The 24,160-nt window shown below is 44.0% G+C and overlaps 2 protein-coding genes across 5 annotated transcripts; both read left to right on the plus strand.

The window, feature by feature from the left end:
* Nucleotides 1-29: 29 nt before the first annotated feature.
* ENTR1 (endosome associated trafficking regulator 1) lies at nt 30-4,428 on the plus strand. Its single transcript, XM_055719854.1, has 7 exons — nt 30-196; nt 273-545; nt 1,092-1,165; nt 1,937-2,048; nt 2,651-2,713; nt 3,395-3,534; nt 3,944-4,428. Exons 1-7 carry the CDS (start codon nt 83-85, stop codon nt 4,035-4,037), a joined length of 870 nt encoding a protein of 289 aa, XP_055575829.1. The 5' UTR covers nt 30-82; the 3' UTR covers nt 4,038-4,428.
* Nucleotides 4,092-23,725, plus strand: SNAPC4 (small nuclear RNA activating complex polypeptide 4). Of its 4 annotated transcripts, none has more exons than XM_055719846.1 (23): nt 4,092-4,854; nt 5,882-5,919; nt 6,897-7,052; nt 7,601-7,726; nt 8,574-8,652; nt 9,167-9,248; nt 10,109-10,213; nt 10,822-10,894; nt 11,189-11,353; nt 11,586-11,733; nt 12,573-12,679; nt 12,967-13,061; nt 13,784-13,878; nt 14,493-14,578; nt 15,282-15,677; nt 16,735-16,824; nt 17,052-17,295; nt 17,401-17,471; nt 17,734-17,832; nt 18,103-18,130; nt 18,783-20,890; nt 22,228-22,358; nt 23,212-23,725. In XM_055719846.1, exons 1-22 carry the CDS (start codon nt 4,092-4,094, stop codon nt 22,345-22,347), a joined length of 5,274 nt encoding a protein of 1,757 aa, XP_055575821.1. In that variant the 3' UTR covers nt 22,348-22,358; nt 23,212-23,725. The 4 variants fall into 4 exon arrangements, with proteins under 4 accessions (XP_055575821.1, XP_055575819.1, XP_055575820.1 ...); XM_055719844.1 differs by having other exon boundaries at nt 22,228-22,343; XM_055719845.1 differs by having other exon boundaries at nt 17,055-17,295; nt 22,228-22,343.
* Nucleotides 23,726-24,160: the final 435 nt, after the last annotated feature.

Below are 24,160 nucleotides of genomic sequence, written 5' to 3' on the forward strand. Positions count from 1 at the left end.
CCGTCTCAAAGGGAGGTGGGGCTCGCTCTGAGGCGAGGCCCCGCCCCGCGGTCGGGGGCTGCCCGGGGAGCGGGAAGGGGACATGGCGGCGGGGGGGCTGCCGGCGGCGGGCCCGGCCGAGCCCAACCCTTTCTCCTTCCGCGAGTTCGTCCGCAGCAAGGCCCGGAGCGGCGAGACGGCGGGCGGCGCCCGCCAGGTAAGGCCTGGCTGGGGGCGCGGCTGGGCCCCGCCGCTCCCAGGCGCCTGCCTCAGCACCGCTCTCCCCTCCGCAGGCGGTGCGGCCCGGCCCCAGCCTCGGCCCCCTCTTGTTCCCGGATCTGGCGCCGCCCGGAGAGGCGGAAGACGATGAGGAGGAATGGGACGGGAGCTACCAGCCCTCGGCGGTGGAGCAGGCCCACCTCGCCGCCACGGGCCCCGCCTCGGCCTCCGCCGGCTCTTTCTGCGAGGGCGCGGGGCTGGCGGGCAGCGAGGAGCCGAACGGGGCTTCCCTGGGCGCGCCCCCGGGGCCGTGCTGCCACTCGCCACGGCAGCCCAGCTACGCGGAGGTAAGCACGGCGGCCGGGCTCCCGGGGCGGACACGCACGCCTCCGCCCGCTGGCAGGCCAGCTCCGGGCTGTGTGGCAGGTTGCTACAGGAGCAGGGGTGTCAGACCGTGCTGCCACCGAGGGCTACCGCGATGTGTGGCAGCGCATTGGAGCGGCTTGAGGAAGAGAAATAGGTCTGAAAAATAGCTCTGCAGTATGAGGCAGATCCAGGACCTTGTCTGTCCTACTGCTTTTGGCATGACCCAGGTGTCTTCCTCATGCTTTTGCCCCTTGAGGTCATGCTAATTTATAATTAACATTGTTTGATTAGCCCCATCTGCGCTGATTGTTTGGTGCTGCGTTTCTGTGCCTCACAGGGTTAGTGCTCTTAGATGGTTTCCAGATGGGAAAATAAGGTACAAAAGTAATCTTGAATGTAATGTAAAGTGCAAAACTTTCCATCACTAGAGTTAAAGCTCAACATTTTTTCTGGTACTGGTCTTGGAGCATTAGTAGTGTTATGAAACTATACCCTTGTTTCTAATGAGAATTTTTATTTTTTTTTAGCTAAAAGAAGAGAATGCCAGTTTGAGAAGCAAGATCAATAAGCTTCAGATTTTCTCTGAAAGTCAAGCAGACAAGTGCGTAAGCCACAGTATGGGGGAAAGTAACCACGTAAGCATGGAGTTGTCTTAGAAGAGGTGCTCACTGGAAACAGTCAACGTCTTTAAAGAAGAAAAATGTAGTTGAAATCTATGCTATTTACTAAAAAGCTGTAACAAACCTGGTTTTCTTATTGAAAAAGTCTTGGAAAGTAAGTAGAAAGATGACATTTCATGAGTGTGTTTGTGTGGCTTATGCTTCATGCAGTTTAGGTGGTTAGTGAAAATGAGGGTAGGGCTTGCCAGGATGATTTCATAAAGCTTGAGATTAGCAAAATAAGGAGTCTTAATCTCTTTCCTTTGAAGCAAGAAAAGTGTTTTTATTTTTGCTGGTGAGCAACTTGATATTGGAAGACTTAAATTTTCTGAGGTTAAACAATCTGGTGACTGATCTAGTGTGGCAATTTCTTAAGTTCCCATGTGAAGCCTCTGCTCCTCACAGTGAGGCAGCTGGTATTTCCACGGTGATGGGGTAACCATTTGTTTCAGAATTAACCTTATCTAGGCTGATTGTGAATGGCAGTGTTTCCTCTGCAGCCTTTCTGCATTCCGCCATATGGTTTCCATTAATGCTATTGGATGTTGAACAAATAAATCCCCTCAGCCACAGCCTAGAAGTGTAGTTCTGTGGGAAGACATTTTTTTCCTTAAGGCATGAAAGAATTAGTTTCTTGATCCTTCCATAGAATTTTCTTCCTTAAGTATTTAATGTTGCAGGCACTTACTGTACATTGTCTCTTGTTTATTAAGGATGAGGAAGCTTGAAAAAAAGCTTGAGGAAAACAAAATTAAAGAAGAAAAAGAAGCGCAGGATTTGGAAGCAATGGTGCAGCACGTGGAACAGAATCTCCAGCTGATGACTGTAAGTGTTGGCATTTGCCATAGTATTAGAAGCTTGTTCGCAGTTGGAACTGAGTAGTTTCATTCCTTTTCCTTCCTCCTCTAGGAGAGTGAGGGAAGCTGAACCCGTGTGAGCACTGAATGGCTCTGACATGGGTTCAGACTTTTCCCTTATAACAGGACTGCATCCCACTCTAGAACTCCTTTTGTTACCTAGAATAAGGGAGGTCTTTGCATTAATACCATTTCTGGGTTCATCAATAACTTCAGCTGCTTTTTTGCAGCCTTCTGAAAACACCTATATGAGCTAAGAGCGGTTTTCTCTGCTTGCTTGTTTATACTGAGTAAGTTTTCCTCTTGTCCAAGAAAAAAAAATAATGCCCAAAAGTGATCGATGGCACTTGAAGATATCAGAAATGAAGAATGAGGAGGGGAGGAGACAGCTTATCAGACGTAACTGGGGGCACTATCCCCGTCTTGTAAAGCATTCAGAACATGAGGATTGTAACACAAACTGTATCACTTCCAAGTTAATGTGCTGGAATCATGTATTCCTGTGTAGCTCAAGCTGCCTGCTGTATCCTGAGCGCTGCTATGGTATAAATAATCTTCATTCCATTTCAGAAACGGGCTGTTAAAGCAGAAAACAGTGCTACAAAACTGAAACAGGAAAATGCACTACTTCAGGTATGAAGCAGCATTCTTAAGGTCTTGCTGAATGTACTGCAACTGAAAGCATACATCTTGAAATTGAGGCTGTGGAAAGGATATTGGAAAACTACGCCTCGCTTTTCCCAGTGAATGCTATAGAGGATGTTCTAGACTGGAACACTTCAGCTGTACACAGACTGTTAACTTTGTCTCTGGGACGTGTGGTACTTCACTCATGATTTTGCTGAAGTTTCATGCGGTGCTCAGATGCCGTTTGATACTGGGGACCTGTGAATGCTGTAACACAACAGGGCAGATGGGCGTTTAGCTGCAGGAGGGTGCCTGACAGGAGGAAGAGAAGCTCGAGAGAGATTACAGGTAGCTCAGCAGAGCCTGTGTGCAGTTGGTCACAGGTTGGCGTCAGGTAGCAGCGTCCGTTGCCACCATTGAAGTTGGAACGTGCTACTCGGCACTGGGTTGGTTCTGTGAAGCGAGCAGACCTGAGGGCTGCTGGCTGGCAGGCCATCGGGAAACGCTGCGTGCTGTTTTCAGTGTCAGGGAAGGCTTCCAAGTTGTTCTGTCAGACTGCTCTCTATTGATTAGTTGTACCTAATTAATTGCTGTGTGCATGTATTTGTTAATTGCTTTAGTTGTAAAGTATCTGTGGGAGTTTTGTGGTTGTCTTTCACATCAAGCTTTTGTTCCCTTCCTCCCTAGGTTCAGCTGAAGAATTACAAGATGGAGAATGAAGCCTTGAGGTTGGGCCAGTCAGCAAGTCTGGCCGTGGTGAAACAAAACGCAGACGTTGCCTTACAGAACCTTCTCACGGTCATAACCAACTCCCGGTCATCAATCAAGTGAGTTGTTCTAAGACAACTCTCCTAACGCTATCCCAGATCCTTGTCTAAATCCTGACATCACAGCCAAGCGTGGGGTTTTTTAGGATTGAAACTCAGGTTCTTGTATCCCGTATGCCAGATCAGCTAGTCCATATTCTTAGTTACATGCAATGTATTTTTCTCTTAAGTTCAAGTAATAAAAATAACTAGTATCTGTAAGTCTTTACTTTTTACTTAATGTACGACTGTGATACTTCGAAAGTCTCTTGTACTTCACTTCTCTAAGACCCTTACACTTCTTGGAAGTGAAGTCTTCATACAAACTGCTTCTTAGACAAATAACGCTGCATGGGTGGACACCACCAAAGCAGTGTCCGGCTACTTCGTCCTCTCCCCTTAGCCTCATGCCGTGTCTCTCCCGTTGCAGGCAGCTGGTCTCTGGCGCAGAATCCCTGCAGCTCGTCGCTGATCTCCTTAAATCAATAGACAGAATTTCTGAAGTGTCAGAAGACGGACAGTGACTCAAACAGAAAGTCACTTTCATGTGGAAACTGTGACTTCAAAGTTAATTTCTGATGTTCAGCCTCATCGTGGTGAAGCTGTTCATGCTGCTGCAGAACCCCGGCTTTTCCACCGCTACCCTGTGCAGCCGCTGGATCACAAAACCCGGAACGGACAAAAGTATGCCCCTTCTGCTAGGCTGGGACCACGGCCCCGTCCCCGAGCACCCCGGGCTGCGGCCGGGTCCCGCCTTGCTCTCCCCCTTAGGACGTTCCTTGCCAGGCGGGAAAAAGGGCTTGTGGGGACTTCGCGCAGCGCGGCGGGGCTGGGCCTTCAGAGGCGGTTTCGGGCCCTCGCCCCGGCCGCCGTGTCACGGTTTTGCGAAGCCATTAAAGCGGCGGAGGCGGCGCAGCAGGTGTGCGGTCGGTCGCTGCGGCAGCCGCGGGGCGGGAGCGGGGACCCGGGAGCGCCCTCCCGCCTGCCGCGTGCGCTGGACCCGCCCAGCAACCCGCGGCGCGCTCGATTGGCTGGGTAGCGTCACATGCGGGGGTCAGCTGATAGGGTGCCCAGTAGTGATTGGGCGGAGGGGAGGGGGCGGGGCCAGCGGACAGGCTGCGCGGCTGGGCCCGGGAGCCTGCGGCGCCGCCATGTCCCGCGGGCTGGGCCCGGCCGGGGCCTGCCGGCCCCCCGGCGTGGGGGTTGCGCTGTCCCCTGCGGCCCTTGACCTGGACGCGGAGCGGGAGAAGATCCGGCGGGAGATCGAGGAGCTGGAGCGGAGCCTGGAGCCCGGCGGAGCTAGCGCAGAGGTGACCGTGTTCGACTCCAGCCTCAGCTCTGGTACGGCGGGGCGCGGGCTCGCCTCTCTTCAGGCCCCCCCGGTGCTTCTGCTCCTGCCTCAGGTTGCTGCTCTGGCGCTTGAGATGCATGCCTGGCGTGACTGGAGACGAGCTGGCGTCGGTTTTGTGTTAACCCCACCATTTCTGCCAGGCGCTGCGCACAGACGGTGCTGGGGACGAATTTTGGAGGACTCGAGGCGAAACGCCTCCTCAAGGCTTGGCTTAGTAGGCCTGCTTGCGGGAGAAGCCTCGTACACCGTTGGGTTGCATATTTTCATGATTGAAACCCAGGGCAAGCTGGCAGAGGAGGTTGAGAGAGCCTTCACGCCTCCTGATGGAGGTTTCTAGTCACGGCAGGTGATAACCAGCTGACTCGTGAAACCTTACAGCTCACCAGATATTGTCAATAGTTAAATCACAGTCATTTCCATGCCGTCAGAACAGACAACATAAACTCTGTTGTGTGAGCCACTCCATGTTGCAGCCTGTCACTCCAAAAATTCATTTTTCAAAGCAGGAAGAGGGTGATGATATTCGGGCATCTGTACCTATAGTGGTTGTCACAGTCACTTCATCCACCTGTGTTTTGATCATGCAAGTCTGAATAACGTATGTCAAAAGTCTGTAGCCACACTGAATACAAAACCAAATAATGCTGGAGTGTGGGAGGGCTGTGGGGTGCTCACAAAGTTTATGGGTCCTGTTGGGTTGGAATGTTCACTTGACTGCATGCTCTGGAGCCTGTAATTTCCCATGATGTTTAGGACCAAGGTGCAGCTTGATTGTTGCTGTAGTTATTAAGAGCTGCTCTTTTTTTTCTTACTCTAGAACAAAAAAGTGCATACATGGAGTATAACTAAACGTCACTTTTACTTGACATTGTTAGTATCCCAAAACTATAGTGGTCACATCTGAGATACCACGCGGTGCTTTATTCTGTGTGCTTTAATTGAAAAGTCTTTGGTTTTGAAGCTTTCCTTTTTTTACCCCACTACAGTCAGCATTTTGATGTTTTTGTTGTCTAACAGATGATGGCGAAGATGACTCAGATTCTCATGCTGAAATGGTAACCATTTTCTCTGTAAGCATATTTGTCCATTTGTCTATTGAAGGGAGCAAGAGTAAGCGAGATTTCACTCTGTTCTGAGGGAATCTAGGCAGCTGACTTCGCTCTGTTGCTCAGGAAGGATTAATAGATCTTGAGCTTTAGTTATTCCTGCCCAGGACTTTGTTGTTCAAATGTAATAGACTTCTTCATGTGAAAACAAATGAGGGATCGGAGGCCTCACTGCTCTAGTGCTTGCTGATCTCTGTCACTGGAAACACACCCCCTTCTGGGGAGGTGACAGAGCAAGTGCATGTGAGAGAAATCCGCAGCTTGTGATCAAGAAATCTCTTATAGCTTTGTACCTGAAGAGTCCTGGGTTCGTACACGAGGGGATAATGACTTCTAAGGCATTTTACAGAACTGATTAGTTTTGATGTAATTTTAAACGTAATATTTTCTCAGACTTCATATAAAAACATTTGGCAGAGAAACATCTTAACACCTGTACAATACAGGAAAAGGAGAAGCTAGTTTGTGAAGACAAATCTGCACCTGAGATGGTCAGCCATGCTTTGTGTCCAAAGTGTGTGGTAATAAATCATGTAAGGGAAGAATTGCCTCAGTAGAAGCACAAATTAGGAGGAAGTTTAAAGGGGTGGTTCTGAGATTTAACAGGTAAAAAAGCTCCAGTGTAAAGTACTACTGTTTTGCAGTTTATTTACAATTTTGCAGGTGATGGTACAAGACCAGCTGTTGGCAAGATTTGGAGTTGGGCATTGGTTCAAGCAGCAGGCTGAACTAGCTGAACTAGGGCGAAAGGGAGCTAGGTGAGGCTGGGAACTGCCTTCTGGGAATATTCAGGACAGCTGCCAGGGACAGACAGTTATTTGCTTCCAACAGTTTTGTAACATAATAGATGAGTTACAAAATTATGTTCCATACCTGCTTTTAAAGCAAGTATTTCTCCTCTCCCTCCCTCCCCCATTTGCTTCAAGGAAATAGAAAGAGAAGATGACAGCGACGATGATATTGAAGGTAGTCTGCCACAGGATCCGGAAACATGTCTGCAGATGAACCGTGTGTATCAGGAAGTTATCCAGGAAAAGATCGAAGAAGTTGAGCGTCTCATTGCACAAAACAAAGAACAGCAGGTGAGCTAACAGGAATAAAATGTTAATTCTGTGTGCTTTTCTGGGTTGTCATTTGCCAACCTTCCCCTGCCCCTAAAGCCCAATAAAACTTCCCAGGATGTTCCTAATCCATCACAGGTACCAGTGGAATCGGCTGCAGCAATCATAGTCCCTTATTCATGTGCTGGTGCAGTGCTCAGCTTGCTTGGCCACAAACCAGGTTCATTTTCTTTGTCGCAATTCAAATCAATTTCATTTGACTGGCCTTTCAGTTGGCTTATATGACTGATACTTCCATGATTTCTTACCACCAAAAATGCTACCACTAGGATATATTATATCTTATATTTTAGCTTCTTGTAGCAAGTTAGTATTTATTTTTTTTATCATCTGCAGTGTACTATACAAACTTAGGAAGTTCCAGATCCTGTCTTCAACATGTACACTGATTCAGAGTCTGGTGCTTCCAATTTGAGCCCTACCTGGGATGTTTGTGATGGCTTAGCCACTGCTCTCTGAAATTAGGAATTTGAAGGAAACACTGATACTGTTTAATTCTTGTGTTGCAGAAGGAAATTATGTGCGAGGTTGGTGGTCCAAAAGTAGCAAAGGCAGGAGATGGTAGAAGTCTACCAGCAAATATATTTTTGGGTCATTTTCTGAAGCCATATTTCAAGGATAAAACAACAGGAATTGTAAGTAAATATAACTAGGTTACGCACTGATATATCTTTCAATGATAGACTTAAATTGTAACAGCGTTAAAAATGTTATGTGTCAACTGTATAACTGTGGATGTCACTCCTCATTCTGAAACGTTTTTCTCACTTGTTGCTTCTTTACCCTCTTTTGGAAACGTTTGTTCAACCTGTATCTGGCTGTGACATCTGAAAGTGAGTTCTGAGGAGCGGCATTCCAGCCATGGGGCACTTGAACATTCTTGTTTTCAATTTAACTTTGTTTGCCTTCATCTCCACAATCCAATTCCATGCAGTTGTTTAAAGTACTACTTGAAATCTGATTGTTTTTGAAACTGAGTTTTCTGAGGGAAATGTCACTACTTTTTTCATTTTTTTTTTAAAGGGTCGCTAGCAAAAGGAGATCTTGCAATTTTGTTGTAGCTAAGATGTCAACTGTCATCATACATATGTTAATAAAACGTTCAAGCAATAACTGGTGATTTTTCTATTAAATCCTACCCAAGCTGGTAGTGCATTCTTAAGTAGGTACAAACAGGTGTATTACATGTCCCCATGTTCAAAATGCTTCTTTAACCAACCGTCAGCTGATCCGAGCAGGCCTGGCTCTGAGCTGAGGATGTGCTGTGTAACCATGGACAAACTTTTTAGCAGTATCTATTTGTATTTGTTTTCTTGTGTCTTCTGGTGTATCTGTGAGCTAGTGCTAATAGACGTAACTTAGCCATTTGAATGTGACAGTTTGCACAAGTTTGAGTTACCAGTCTTTTTTGTAGCAGTTCATGCTAGCGTTCTGAGGAGAAAGGGTAATTTTTCTGTGTATCTCACTCTTACAATTCATTAGGGCCCTCCTCCCAATGAAGATACCAAGGAAAGGGCAGCTCAGGGCATAAAATCCTTTGAACAACTGACTTCAACAAAATGTAAGTAACTCTGTGTGCTGTTCAGTGTTCTATAAGAGCTATAAAAAATGTATGTACTGATATTGTTAGTAGTGTCATCCCCCCTCTCGCCATTTGCAGTTAAATGTCAACACTTCTGATATTTCATACTTCACAAAAAAAGTAATACTTAAAAGTAAATGGGATGCTTTATAAATTGTTTCAGTGAGTGATTAGTGACTGTCGTCTTTCATTTGCATTTGTTTTGCTCCATCAACTCGTGTGAGTGCTCCAAAACCAAGTGAGGTTGTGCAAGGGTACTGCTCAGGTGAGAGGAGTTCAAGGGACACTTACAGCTCTGGATGGTTACGGACACCAGGGTGATGATCTGTACTGAGGTCTCCTTTCAGACATGACATTAGCAATTTAGGTGGGGAACTCTTTTTGAAGAGCTGGGGGATAATTTAACAGCGGCATTGAAAGCAGTGGATCTCTGTTTTTCTTGGCAGTGGTTTTGCACTAACGTCTGAATGTTCAATTACCTTGTTTGGTTTAGGGAAAAGCAGAGAGAAGACATTGTTGCAGAAATCAGTAGTAAGTGACAGCTTGCAGCGCCTGCTTCAGCCAAAGTTACTGAAGTAAGTACTGTGCAAATGTCATCTTTCTCCTGATGACAACATTATATATGAAGATAGGAGAGGATATACGTGGAGATTCCACCTTCCTTCAGCAAGTTCTTGTATTAACTGCTTGCAGTTCAGTAAGGTTACAAAACACAGGAGAGGCTTTGGGTATCGCTGTTAGGCCTGGGACAGCCACTGTGTGATTTACAGCAGTGGTCCTCAAACTCCTCTGTCCTGTGGGCACCAGTGCAGAGGAAAACACTGTTGTAGATAGCAGCATCTTTCCTTCTTTGTTGACATCTATATTACCTGGGTGTGCATGGGGTCCAAAGGGTCTTGGACTGCAGTGTTCTGATCATAAGCAAGAGGTTACAGTGTGTGGGTTGGGTTCTAAATGCTTGATGGTTGTTTTGCAGGTTATCTGGCAGGTGGAGAGGTTTTGGTTTGTATTGTGGCATTTTATAGCCATCTATTTCTTTCCATTACACAGTGGTATAATGTAAAATAGTCTACGGGGCTTGAAGCTGACATTATGATATGTAGCAAGTTATAATGATGCATCCAGCGAAAGATTTCTGTGCCTGGAGCTTGTGGTCTTTGTTGCTGTTGCAGCAACCATTGGTTCTCTCTGTAAATACCAAAATTATTAATTTGAGAACTGTTCTGGGTCAGTGATTTGCATTGAAGGGGCAAAAATAGGACGAGTGTGCCATGTGGGAAAACCTAGAAGAACAATGGTTTTGTGTAGTGTGGAAATAAACTTGAGGGAAAGAATTATACTGATGAGGAAATCATCTTTGCCATATGTCTTCTGTTGCCATTGACCTCATTCCTGTCTAGTCGTATTAAATAATGATAAAAATGTCTTTGAACAGGGTGAGTTACTGGAATCAGAAACTGGAGAAAGTCAAGACTGAAATGGAGAAACAGATCTTGGAAAAGCAAATCAAAGAAGTGGAGCGAGAAATAGAAGCAATTAAGTGAGAAGCATTCTTTTTATATTCTTGGTGAAAACAAAAGTCTGTTCTTGGAGTTCACCTCTTAAAAGTTTCCTCCTTCCCTGAACACTTCTAGATGTGACATTTGGAGAAACCTTTATTTGTGTTGGCTTGCAAAAGATTAAGTGCTGTTCAAACTCCGCAGAGCTGTCATCTCTACTAAGAATTGTGTTTTGGGTCTTGATACACAAATGTAGTATCTATACCAAATATAGAGGCACTGCTTTAAATAGTTCTTGACTTGGCAACAAAGAAGCAGAGAGTTCTGACATTTTTAGTAGTTCTGAGTTTTTGCTTCTTAGTATATCTAAAGCCATGTATTTTGATACTGCATTAATTGTTCCTCCTGCTAAACCAACATCTGTAGGGAACTCTTTCAAGAAGAAAAATTGTTTTGGGCAAAGTGACTATGTTAAAGAGCCTGATGCTTTTAGATAGTAAATGTTCAGTTCCTGTGGAAATCAGTAACAGGTGGAATATTTCCAACAGTCAGGAACAGGAGGAATAAGATGAAGTGAGATCAGGAAGACAAACTATTAAATTAACCATTTAATGTGGTTCTTTCTTTCTCTTTGTATCTTCTGCTTTAGCCAACTCCCAGAAGGTGACTTGATAGGAAACAGATTCGATGAGCATGACTGGGAGAAAATTTCAAACATCCATGTAAGTTGGGAGTTTTATTACGTCTGATGTCTGTGTCCCTTCTCTTTGAGAATTACCTGACCTGGTCTAGTTTGCATCTGCTGTTCCTAACATGTATTGCTCAAAGCTGGCTGTTATGTGATCTCAACTTCTTAAATTTGATGATTTAATTCTGGAAAACTTAGCAATAAGATGTACCTGGAATGCAAAATATATTCCTGTCTGCCCAGGTGTTTCAGACTCCAGCTACAAGACAAAAGAGTCTTTTTTTTTTTTTTTTTTACTTTTACTTTTACTTTTTTCCATTTCTTTTAGTTTGATGGACAACGTAGTTCCGAAGAACTGAAGAAGTTTTGGCAGAATTGGGAGCATCCAAGCATCAACAAAAAGGAATGGACTGAGGAGGAAATAGAGAGGCTAAAGAAGATAGCTGCTAAACATGGTTATCTGGACTGGCAGACTATAGCCCAGGAGTTGGGGGTAAGTTCTTCTGAGCTCAGAAACAAGAGGTGACAAGTTGGTTAATTCTGACTTAACTGTGCCTCATGTCAATTTTCAGAAAACATGTTAATGTTAATTCATTGCTTCTCAAAAAAACATTAATTAACATTCAAGAACAGTACCAAAAAAGTTCGGTACTTTAGCCTTTACCTCCTGCTTTTTGTCTTCATAAATAATCAGTTATCTGCGTACCTGTTTTCTTTGTATTAAGACAAACAGGACACCTTTCCAGTGCTTGCAGAAGTATCAAATCTACAACAAAGATTTGAAAAGGAAAGAATGGACCAGACGTGAAGATCAGATGCTTTTAGAGCTTGTTCAGGAGATGAGAGTAGGAAATCATATCCCATACAAGAAAAGTAAGTGACGTACAAGTGAAAATGCCTTCCATTCACCTGAGGGGATTTTGTATGGTTTTTAATTTTTTTTCATCCTCTCATGCTTATGCCTGTTAATGTCTTTGAGAGCACCCAGCCTGCTCTGATTCAGGAAATTAATGAATGAATTGTATTTCCTATGAATGTTTCCATTGCCAGGATAGTCATAGTTCTGTGTTTTCACCTTACTGTTGTAGACTGTGATGTAGGCGAGGCACAACAGTGCTGTGGCTCATCTGAAACCACGGATGTACTGATTTCTAAAAGCCTTTACTGGTGAGATGAATGAAAGAGGATGAGTGCATTTTCCCTCTCTTTCCTTGGTGGGAGCAGTGATACATGCCTTTCTTGTACCTACCTGGAATTTTCTTTGTATCAGCAAGAACTTACTGTCTCTTGGAACCTTTATCCGTCTTTTGGTTGCAATTGGCTGAGAGTTGTTAACAAGTACTGCCGGTTGTGTGAACTTTTGTTTTTGTAGCAAAATCATCAGAGTTCTCCCCTAGAAAGCCAGTATTCATTTAGGGCCAGCTCTTTTGGCAGTTTTCAGTGCTGTGCCCAGAAGCCTTTTCTTAGGGGGTCGCTACTGTGCCTTTGCTCCTCGGGAGTGTTGAGAGGCAGTGTGGCTAGTGAGGAGTAGAGTTAAGAGTAGTAACCAAGTTGCTCTTTCAATTCTTGCTGTGTAACATGTTTAAGTATTGAAGCTGAGATTAATATGCTGCTTCTGGCGAGCCACTGCTTGAAAATACTACAGTTACAATGTGAGTAAAGGAAGAAATGTTGTTTGCAACAGGCTTTAAAATACACCTTTGCATTTCTAGTTGCTTATTACATGGAAGGAAGAGATTCTGCTCAGCTGATTTACCGATGGACAAAAAGCGTGGACCCCAGTTTGAGGAAAGGACCCTGGACACCAGAGGAAGATGCTGTAAGCTCTGTTCTCTGATGCCTAGAATTGCAGGGTACAAAAAGTGGGAAGGTTAGACTGTTGTAATGGTGCATGGCTATATACATCTGAGCTCTAACAGTGGCGCAAAGGAATGTAAAACAGACCAAGGCAGGTAGTTTGCCAAGTCAAGAGGGCTTAGAAGCTCCTAAACGCTTCTGTTCAGAGATTTAGAATACAGTGGAAATGAGTACAACTGCTTCTGTCTCAGGCCTGTTAAGGTTATTACTGATGAGGATTTCAGCTCTTTCTTTGTTTGATTACCATAGTTGCTGTTGGCTGCAGTTAAGAAGTATGGAGAGCGTGACTGGTATAAAATTCGGACAGAAGTGCCAGGGAGGAGCGATGCTCAGTGCAGAGATCGGTAAGTATGCTACATATAGTGGCTGTGCTTTCAAGTTTGTTACACAGAGCCAAGGTGCAACTTACTTTACAAATACGTTTGCTTTGCTTAAACCAGTATCACCTTAAGGGCTGTTTTGCTGAAGGGGTTATGGTCTAAATATAGTCTCTAATATTGTCTCCACATATCTCCTGTATCTGTAGTTACATAAGTCAAAAAGTTGAAATTGAGTTTACCAGAGAGAACAGTACATTGTTGACTGTGGCACGCCACTCCCTCAGCCTGTGGATTAGCAGAAGTTGGGGAGGATGTTGTTCAAAATGAAGCAAAGGGGTCATCAGATGTGAATGAGGGCATGTAGGGATGAAAGGTGTCATCCATATATTGATCATTTTCACAGATACACAGACTAGGCAGTGACTTCCAGTAACTGAACAGCAATAATGAGGTGCTGAGCAATTTTCAGCCTTGGACTCAACTTCAGGAAACTCAGAGTACAGTATGTCCTAATTTCAGTGACCCGTTTTACAGCTGCTTGTTGTAATCCTTAATCATGTGGCCTGATATTTTTGAGAACAAAGAGATTGTAGCTGTGCTGTATTGAGGGAGTAGGGCTAGGCTCCCTTAGAAAAACGAAAGATCTGGTAAGGAATGCTGGTTTTGTTCAGCCTTGGAGTAGGCAGTGACGATCAGAACTACAAGCAGGATTGAACGTTCCTCACTTTAATGTTTTCATTTTGAAGGTACTTAAAAGCTTTGCACTGTGATGTAAAGAAAGGCAAGTGGAGTTTAGAGGAAGAGGAGCAGCTAATTGAACTGGTTCAAAAGCATGGCCTGGGTAAGTGTTTCTGTGGCTTAACCTATAGAAGTTCAGAGAAGTGAATAGTAAAAAGGAATTTATCATTTAAGTTTTCTCCTCTTATTTTAAGCACCGTAGCTCATACTAGCAGGCTCTGCTTCATACTCATGATTGAGTATCCCTTACATTGTGCAGTTACTGAGGGATTGTGTAGTAAAGAGTTCTGTTAGCAGTGTCAGCACCGTGTCAGAGCTAGGACAATTTGGAAGGGCGAGTTCCCTTCGAAACAGCCTGCGAAAGAGAGCACTTATTTTCTCTAAGACAACTTTTCTTAGCAAATGGAAGTTTTTTAGCATTCCGTTTAAGCTTTCTTCTAAGCAGTCCTTTACTGCTCCAAGGGAGTGTGGAGTTCTGCTGGAGTTTTCATTTTTGATTCATTTTTCTAGTAGTGTCTAACTTAAGCTGAGTGTATCGTAGTGCAGAGTCTGATCGAAGACCACAAATGGGTATTAAGGTTTTGAGATCCATTTCTATAGTAACTCGTGTCTCTTATACAAGGAAATGTAGAATACGTGTATAATATTCTGCACTGAAAAGGCCTGTCGCTCAGTTTGTTGCATTAATAGGTATGTTCTACTCGGCATCATTTATAGGTCACTGGAGTAAAATAGCTTCTGAATTGCCACATCGGACTGGCTCCCAATGTCTGAGCAAGTGGAAACTTATGATTGGGTCTAAGGTATTGTGCAAAAATGCTGCTGTCATGGTTCCATCTCTTTAATTAGGATTCTCTAAACTAAAAGTGAGATCCTGTGAAATCAATACAAAAATTGACACTGATTTCACAGAAGGTTTTTGTCATGGATGTTCATGGTCTAATTTTTTGATGTGTTAAAGCAGCCTTTGTTCTGAGGGTCTGAAGTGAATTTGCTATATATTTGTAAATTATCTAGGATTTCTTTACTGCCTTGAAGTGCCTGCAAGGATGGGATGTACCTAGGTTTTCGAATTGCCAGTTTTGGTACCAGGGACTTGGAGAAATTCTGGCTGCTTAAGACAGTGTTAAAGATAGTCTTGTTTCCATGGCAAAGCACCTGCTCAAGGGCAGGGATCATGGAAACCCGAATGTGTCAAGATGGGGCACTGTACTTAGTTTGTACTTTCACGTGTACCACTTCTTAACACAAACTTATCTCTATCTGTAGCCTTTTTTTTTTGCATACGGAATCTAAACCAGTAAAAATCTGTGTCCAAAGGCAATTGTCAGTTGTACTGCATTTAGTTAATCGTAGCAGAAGTAAAGCAGAACTATCCATTTGGAAGCCACACCTTACTTGATAGGGGACTGCCCCATAAAACTTCATAACTTACTGATTTGAGAGATTTGCAAGTCAAGGGTGAACACTAGCTAAAACTTGTCTGTGCTTTTTTTCACTGAGAAGAAAAGATTTAGATCAAGAAAGCGCCGGCCTGTGGAAGACAGTTCCAGCTCTTCAGAGAGTAGCAGTGAAGACATAGAACTGGACTTAGCAGACAGTTCAGAGGAGGAGGAGGCACCAAGCAAGGAGGAGTCTGCATTTCCCAGCATTGATTTGTGGATACCGACACGGACAAATACACAGGAATCAAACCAGGGAAGATACCAAGCTCTATCCCTTTTCTCTGCTGTGAGTGCTGGTGCAAAGACCAGTTGCAGTGAAGTTCCAAGCACAACATGTGATGGAGACAAGGACAGGGTTGCCGATGAACCGTCAGAGTTGAACACCCTCCTGAGGGGCATTGCACGTCCACATTCAACGGATGTCATTGTGAAGAATCCAGTAGAAGTAATGAACAAGGTGAGAATCCTGGGATTCTCAGTCTGTTCTTGGTAGGATTGGAGCTTAGATCAGAAGCAACTGGAAGGTGCAGTTGCTGCAGTAAAGGGATTATGTGATAAGTACACGGCAAATACCTTTTTTGCGCATCTGTTGGCTGTTTTCTCGCTGTGCCGTTGGGGGGTGCTGTTGGAAACTGCACTGTGGGATTAAACAGAAATTTCTAGCACTGTTTCCCCATGCATTACCTAGAAAACAGCTGTATTCTTTCCACTTGGAATGTCACAGAAACAAAACTATTTTTAGATCTTCATAAAGCAGAATTGTACAGTGAACTGTGATGTGTCTGTGCTCTTGTGGCTAGGGTGTATTGGCTTACAGTTTGGAAGAGTTAAGTTGCTTATACATCTGTATCTGATTATGAGCTGGGTTTTCACCCCAGATCAGGTACTGAAACAGTACAAACCCTCCCAGCACATGTTTGCAAAAAGATACTCCTTAGCAAAATATTGTAAGTCTAAATTGCTAGTTAAGTTCCTGTAAGCAAAATTGTTCTGTCTTTTGCATTAAGAATTGCCTGTGTGCCTTAGACTTCAGGACCGATTGCACCTATGGCAAGTTTGTTAGTAACAGAAGTGGTGTGTTCTGGGGGTTATGGTATGCAAGGGTTGTAAGTGCTTATCTGGTCTAATCAGTCTTTAATTTTGATTACAGATAGAGCATTGTTTTACTAGTAGAAGTTGAGGGAAGAGTCAGCGGCTTTTCCAAACTGCCTCTTTTCCTTCCCTTGTACTATTAAGCCAAAAAGTGCAGAGAATCATCCAATAAATTATGACCTTCAGTGCAGGTTTTTCTAGATACTTCACCGAAAAGCTTTTATGAAATAAACATTTGGTATTGTCGTAATGCACAAGGGCTAAAAGATAAAGTAAATGTGTGCATATCGGGGCTGATTTCCTTCAATAAGATGCTTTGAACAGCAGGACTGTTGAAAACTTTTGTACCTTCTGTGTATAATCAGTGAAAGTTCTGTGAGATACTTTCTCTTTTATCTTTTCTTGTATGCTTTTATGTTAAGGCTTCTAGATGTGGAAAGCAAGTGCTACGGGTTACCCTGGACAATGTGAGAAGAGTGTTAAGACATAACACATGCTTTCAGAGGAAGCTTGTAAGTGCCTCTTCTGTCTTGTCTGCTCTTGTGATGTAAGCACTTCCAGGCTGTATTTAGGAAATGTTATTTGATAGAATAGCGTATCTTGTTGCACTGTAGTCCCAAGAGGAAAAGCTCATAATTTTTTTTTTTCATAACTGCCCCACAAGTAGTCTTTTTCTGGGGCTAATTATGGTAGAGCCTTCCTAACTGGAACTTTTAATTACGTATTTGTTTGTGCACAGCAGTTGAAGTTTCTAAAACCTTCTGCCACTGCTTTAACAAAAATATCTGGAGTTAGTACATCTGTTGGCCAGAAGCTTGAGGGGCTGCAGAACATCACAGAGAAAACTTATCGTCAAGAGAGAGAGCGTTTGAGAAGAATGAACCTTGACAGAAAGCTTCTCATGGCAGTGACACCTTGGGTGGGCAATGTGCTACTGCCTTGCACCTTGCAAACTGGGAAGATGGCTTTTCATCAGACAAAAGGTAGTGGTGACCCATCAGGGATAGTACTGTCCTACCTTTTTTCCCTACCTCCTGACATCTTGTAAGTAAATGCCCAGCTGATTTTGATGTTGGACTTTTTTCTAGCTGATTCCATTAAAGAAAAGATTAAGTCAATCAGTCTCACGAGCACTCCCCTGTTCACGCTTTTCATTCAGGTAGGTTTTACTGTCTTAATAGCATTATCTGCTTTCAAGCAGTGGTAATCTTTATTTCTGTATTTGATGCTTAAATAGATGGCTTATCTTTGTTTCTTTAAATAATCTAATTACTGAATTAATCTGACCTCATGGCTTGTATGATATTTTTCAAATAAATCCTTTTTCTGTAAGTGTGAAAACATCCCCAGAATCATGCATATGAAGCCTCTCCCATCCATCTTGTCATCAATCAAATTTTAATGAAATTCTCCTCTTGCAGCTCTTCCAGATTGATACCAATGGCTGTATGAAGATTATTCGTGAGAAGAGGCTAAGGCAGTCAGAGCTTCTTAGGGCTAATGCAGGAAGGCCTCAGCAGGTATTTTGCATGGTCTGTTTCTAAGCTTTTCCTCCTGAAGGCTTGACTAAAGTAGAGATTCTTAATTTTGTGGCCAGTGGTGTGCTGTTTGTACGTGTGTGTGTCACCAGTTTGTTTTGATTCAGAAGCATGATAAAATGCTGGCTGTGTGGCCACTTGTATGGGATGTTGGCAGATGTGGGTTTGATTCACATTTGCACTGTTCTGATTTTTTAATTTTTTAATTTTCAGATATCTCAGAAGTATAATTTAATATAATTTTTTTGGCAGGCTTCCCAAAATATGGAGACTTCTTCAGGTACCTACCAGAACATTTATTTTTATGATGTGCAAGATCTTTCACTTAATTCAACACTATTACATTAATGACCAATTTAACTGAAGGAGAACTTTTGGAACAAAACTACATTGTCATGCTCATTTTTGCTAGCTCTTGGATCTTTCAGTTATTGCCTAAATACGTTACCCTTTGGTAAGGACTGGAAAAAGTACTGAAGGGCTTGGGGACCAGTGGCACTGGGCCACCAGTTCTGTAGTCTGTCAGTGTTAATGCTCTTCTACAGCTATAGGTTGTAGTGAATGTGCTGGCACTGACCAAAACCCCAGTTCGTTGTTGTCGTCCTGGCTGGTGTGACATCCCCATGTGGTACTGACCAGTACAGTTCCTCCTGAGCGGGTTAAGGTGCTTTCTTAGCCCATCTGTGATTTCCTGGGGGAAAATTATGTGATTACTGAGCAAGTAGTAAGCTTGCTACATCAGTTACCTGCAGGATGTCAGGATGGGGCTTGATTAAACCATGACTATGGTGTTGTAGGAACTCTCACAAACAAGCATTTTGCTGCTTCCTGTGTGCAGGGTACTTGGTGCTTAATAGCTAAAGAATGACTTTTGAAAATACTGCTCGATCTTTTAATTTTTTCCTTTTTATTTTATTTCCCCTCCTCTATAGGCAATTCATCACAATCTTGTACTCAGAGGAACTCCCGAAGGGGCATACCAAGGAATGCTGTCAGGAGACCTGTAGCCTTAAAAGCAAGGGAGACTTCCACCGTTGCCTTTGAGAGCAGCGCCCCTGCCACACAGGGAGCTCTCCCAGCCCAAGTGCAAAGGCAGAAGCCTAAAACCGTCTCAGAATTACTCAGAGAGAAGCGGCTAAGAGAATCTCGGGCTAAGAAAGCTATGCAGAGGACAGTATTTGTTGCCCCACAGATGCTGGTTTCAGGGCCTCTCATAATCCAGCACTCACCACAGCAAATCATTCCTTCTGTGCAAGCAGGGAGCAATCCTGCAGCAGTCGGTTGTACAAGTAACCAAGTACAGTGTGCACCAGCTCCGTTGTCAGCATTTACTTCTGTTGCAGGTTCAACTTCTACCGCTATTGTGCTTGAAAACCATTCCTCATCAGTGCCAGAAACTGGGGAAAGTCCTGGTTCCTCACAAGGGACAGAACTACAATCCAATAAGGAACTAAAAGAGCAAGCTTTGGAAAGTAGCCCTGAAGGAGGGTTTTCTCCAGGCCTGACTCCAGCTGCAGCAGAGAAGGCCCCAAATCAGGGAGCCTGCAACAGTCAGGTCCTAGCTGGCAGCTCAGCTTCAGTAGTGTTGCAACCCCAAACTTTTGCGCCACATCAGATTACAGTGGTGCCTCTTGGCATTGAGTCTGGCTCCAACAAATTGTCTCTTTCCACACCAGTTACCTGTGAGCTGAATACCAGTGTGCCACAGCAGAGGCCAGTCAATCTATTGTCTGCTCTTGTAACTCCACAAACTGGTTCACATGTGATTCCCAACGGCATACTGCCTTTCACATGGGTCGTAACACCACAGGCTTTGCTCCCCACTGCTGTACAAACTATGGTGGGTGTTCCCCGAGGACTGCCAGCTGCTGCTGTGAGAAATCAGTGTCAGACAACTGTGACTTCCAATGGCAACGTCTCTAATTTAGGAGTGCCTCCTGTGCCAGCCAGAGCAAATCTGCCTCACCCCAGCAGCGCAGAGACAAAAGCACCAAGTGCCCAGTTAACAGAAGGAGTACCTTTGGGACAGACAGCTAACCATTCCACAATTCTCTTACCTGTCACCTCAGCAAATCCTGGTTGCACCACATCCAGCATTTCTTCTGCAACGCCTACGTGTTCAGACGGCTTCTCCAGGGCTTCCGACTCCTCTGCCGCTCAGACTGCTTCTCCAGCTGATGCACCAACCCTGCATGGTGTGCTCCTGCCCCAGACACTGCTACCTTCAAGCACTCAAGGGTCTGATTCCCAGAGTGTGTTGAGTCTCCCTACCTTGGGAAAGAGTCATGACTCCATCACAACAAACAAATCGTCTTCCAATCCAAGCATCACGAAAGAGGTTGCGCCCCAGCTGGGAGATCCAGTTCCTCATAACAATGTCCCAGGGACCTCTGACTGCTTTGCTGCGCAAGCATTGAAAAAGAGACCTATTGCCTCGAAACCACTGGCTGCACAGCCTGCTGAAAGTCCACCCCAGCCAACCACTTCCAGTGCAGAAAAGAATCTACTTGACTTTAGCCTGATTTCCCTTGAAGATGAAGGGCTAGTGAAGGAGTGGCTGAATGGGAAAAAAGGTGTCCAGGTACCATTGCTCCAAACCAGATTGCCTTATTTGCCACCTTTTTTGTGCAACTTAAAAACCCTCTCAAAGCTACTTCTGCAGAAAGCAGCTCTAGAAGAGCAAGCGGCATGTCTTCTGCCTTCTGATGCCAGTCAGGGTGAGGGCACTGGGGTTGATTTGCATGCTATTGGAGAACTGGTGCAGCAGAAACTCGGCAATAACCCTGCTTACCTCCTACTGAAAGCTAGATTCCTAGCAGCCTTTACACTCCCAGCTCTTCTAGCAACTCTGCCTCCTCCAAAAGTGACGACGACTCTGTCAGCCAGCAGGAAGCAATATGATGAGAGTGATGAAGAGGAGTGGCAGAGTGAGAAGGAAGTGTCTGAGGAAGAGAGTTGTGGGCATGAATTAACAGGGGTACCGTTGGATCAGGTGGTTGGTGATCAGCCTGGAGATAAAGATGCTGATTTACTAATTCAGGTAAAACAGAGGTGCTGAGAGCTAAAAGGAGGTTACTGCCAGCTAAATGTTGCGCTGGAATCCAGGGTGAAAACCACCACTGCTCTTAAGTGTAGCAGAAATTTGGTCCTTTGAATAAGCGTAGTTTTGCAGCTGATAAAAGGAAAAGCTTTCTTGCTGAGCTGGGAGCCTTTAGTCCTCACAAGGGTGAAAGTGCGTATTGTGGAGCACATTGAACTTGACATGATACCTGCTTCTGGGCACTATCAAAGCTTCCTTCCTCTTACAGTTTATAATCTGCTACACTGACTTTTGTATTTTTTAAATTGGGCCCTTTTTTTTCATTGTGCGTGCTTCCTTTAAACCCCATTAATATCAGGGGAATTGTGTATGTTGCCATTTGAGGTCGTCGTCTCAAATTTTTTTATATGACTACAGGTTCTTAGAGTATATAGATCGATGTAAGCCATAATGTCAACCTAAAATCAGGCTCTGATTTTTAAGCTAAATTCTTCACTGCCCAGCACTGTTTCTTACAGAACATGCTGGGAGTTGTGTAGCTCAAACTTGCATTTCAGTTCACTGTGGCTCCAAAATAAACAAAACACTAATGAAGATGAGTAAACAAGGTAAACAGCTGTTTCTACAGAAATATGGCAAATCTGCCTAAAACTCAGAGCTTTCCCATAGTAAAAGCCAGCAATTATCTTCCTGTTCTGGCTCTGACTTTTGGGTCTGGGCCAAGTTCAGTGTAGTTTGAACTGTGAGCAGTCCAAAAGTCACCAGCAGTTCTTCACTGCCTGATAGCCTTGCTGACAGCCTCTGTCCTGTGTCATCTTCCACCACACTCCTTCCTGTTCTTTTTATTAACATTATACCCAGGTGGTTTGCCTGGTGTTTTTAATGAAAAGTTTGTGGTAGGGGTATGCCTTACAAGGAATGAAAAGTTTGTTTTGATTACGTTGTTTGGGGCACTGTCTGGCTCCTGGAGAAAGCTAAAGCATCACTTGTGGCGGGTGTACAACCCTCTCTTAACAAATGTGCGTACAACCTCTGCAATGAACAGTTTTGCCCAGACACAAACTGCAGCAGGAGTCGCTCGAGTTTGGTAGTGGTAGCAGAAGCAGAAAGAAATGCCAGTGTTGGCTGAAGGTTTTGCTCTGAAAATTTTGGGATGTTTTGTGATTGTTGTGACATTGGTAATAGAATGTTGCTGTCCCATGCTTAGTTTTGAAGGTATGTGGAAGACTATTTTGAAATCTTGCTGAGCTCCCTGAAATAAAAAGGTGACTGAAGGGCTTCTTTTGCAGTTATGCTAGCTCTCATGGTACTGATGGTCTCTTCTGGTTATGTTGTAGGACATGGGATCTGAGGAGAATGCTGCACAATCTGTCTTGGACTCCTGCAGTGCTGCGGCTGATGCCAGTGCTCCTCAAATCAGGAGAAGTACCCGCTTCAGGAAAAGGAGGAGAATGTGAGGAGGAAATATGTTAGTGGCTACTCGGTGAATCTTGTTATTTCTTGCCTGAGAAGAGAACCTGAGATGCATTTGTCTGTGGTACAGCTTAGACAATGAATTGTGACCCTAGGAAAGGACTGATATTATCTCTACTTTTGTTTCCTTAGGGCACTGAGTTCTACAATCACCCATTAATCATAGACTAAGGGGGAGGGAAAGTTGATGTCTCCATGATAAACTTATGTAAAAAAGTCATAAAGTTCAAACATGTGGCAGCCTTTTAGTCCATGCTACTGCCTGCTAGCATTATACCTAGTTGGTAGAATTTATGAGTTCTTGGCTTGGCTACTAAAATGAGACTAGTAGAGGGTCATAATTTGTGGGACAGGAAAGCCTGGGCAGCTACTGCTGAAGAGAGGGTTTGTGTGAGAGAATGCTAAACACGCAGCAGAAGCTGAAGTAAATCCTTGCTGCAGGTTCCAGCAAGCTGGTGGTAAGATGTCCTTGCTCGGAGTTGTCAGGCAATCCTCTAGATCCCGAGCAGGTAGTAGCGTAGTGTAGTCTTTGTGTAGTCCCCTCTGTAGCCTGGCTTGTGAGTCTTGAAGTCAAGAATAGTGTTAAAAGCTGGTGGGAAGCTGGGGCTTAAGACCAGTGGCTACTTCACTGGAGTTTGTCTTTAAGGCTACATCCTTGGTATGATGTCTTAATACCTGTTGAGGCTTTTGATGAAATAGACTAAATGAACGTGAATGGGGTTTGATTTGTATGGTTGTCAGATGAGACTGTTTGGGTTTTTCTTTAAAATTGTTTTTAGAAACTCCAGAAGGGCAGCTTCCCTATAAAAATGCTGTGACTAATAGGAGTTATTTGTGCTTTGTTACAGGAGTCACTAATGAGATCTGCCCTCCTACGCGGCAGTAGGAGATGCTCTTTGCACTATTCACTTTTAATACTTCCAACAAACTGATAGATGGACCTGGGGAAGAGAGGAAAATGGCTGAACTGGTTTTCCCATTGCCTAACAAAGTCTGCATCTTGAGACAAGGTGCAAGAACATAAAAAGGCTGGAGGAAAGTCCTTCAGGCATAGACCAGTTCTGTTCTCTTTCAAACTAGCACCTGCCATAGATGCTGAGGGGAAAGATTGCTGGAGGTCTGGGGAAACAAGCAACGATGGTTATTTATTTCCTTTTTATGTTAGCCCCTATTTATGTGAATGTTTATCCATATTCAGAATATGTTGTTCATTGGGTGTTTTTTTTAGTGCTGTGACAGTGGTTTTGCTTGATAGCTAACTGACTGAATACTGCTGAATAAGCAGCAGACCAATTTTGTATCAAAATGAGTCTTGAGTATTTGTTGAAATACAGATGTTTTATTTTTCTCACTTAAAAATTACTGATGTATTCTGTGTGTTTTTTTCCGGTAAATAGTGCTTTTAATAATGTGTGTATGAATGTGATTGCTAATGAGAAAAATGAAGTTTGCAAGCTGCATGAAAACCAGGGAGAATGTGGCAAATGAATATGCGTGTGGCTAAAACTGCAGGAGTGAATTAGGCCTGGAGTCTTTCTTGATTCTTCCACAGCCTGCCCCATAGAGGCGTTGGGAAATCACTTAACAAAAACTTGTTTCTTCATTCATAAAACAGCAATTTCTGTCTTAGAGAGGTGCAAGGCTAGCTGAGTCAAAGCTGATAAAATCTAGTGGGAAAGTGCTGCAGAAAGCTTCACTCCACTGCACTGGCTAAGCTTCCCGAGTGTAGCGGTGAGTTAAGAGCGCTGTGAGTTGCAGCTCTTCTGTGAGGGCAAGAAGAGTTCTTGTTAGGCAGAG

Source organism: Falco cherrug, chromosome 9, assembly GCF_023634085.1.
Source record: "Falco cherrug isolate bFalChe1 chromosome 9, bFalChe1.pri, whole genome shotgun sequence".
NCBI classification, from domain to species: Eukaryota; Metazoa; Chordata; class Aves; order Falconiformes; family Falconidae; genus Falco; species Falco cherrug.

Excerpts from the sequence above, each read along its gene's own strand:
- ENTR1 (XM_055719854.1), top strand. The coding sequence starts at position 83 with ATGGCGGCGGGGGGGCTGCCGGCGGCGGGCCCGGCCGAGCCCAACCCT. Across the intron at positions 546-1,091 it reads GGCAGCCCAGCTACGCGGAG|CTAAAAGAAGAGAATGCCAG; the intron begins GTAAGCACGGCG and ends ATTTTTTTTTAG. Across the intron at positions 2,714-3,394 it reads AGGAAAATGCACTACTTCAG|GTTCAGCTGAAGAATTACAA; the intron begins GTATGAAGCAGC and ends CTTCCTCCCTAG.
- SNAPC4 (XM_055719844.1), top strand. The coding sequence starts at position 4,092 with ATGTTCAGCCTCATCGTGGTGAAGCTGTTCATGCTGCTGCAGAACCCC. Across the intron at positions 10,895-11,188 it reads AGAAAATTTCAAACATCCAT|TTTGATGGACAACGTAGTTC; the intron begins GTAAGTTGGGAG and ends CATTTCTTTTAG. Across the intron at positions 17,833-18,102 it reads ATGCAGGAAGGCCTCAGCAG|GCTTCCCAAAATATGGAGAC; the intron begins GTATTTTGCATG and ends TTTTTTTGGCAG.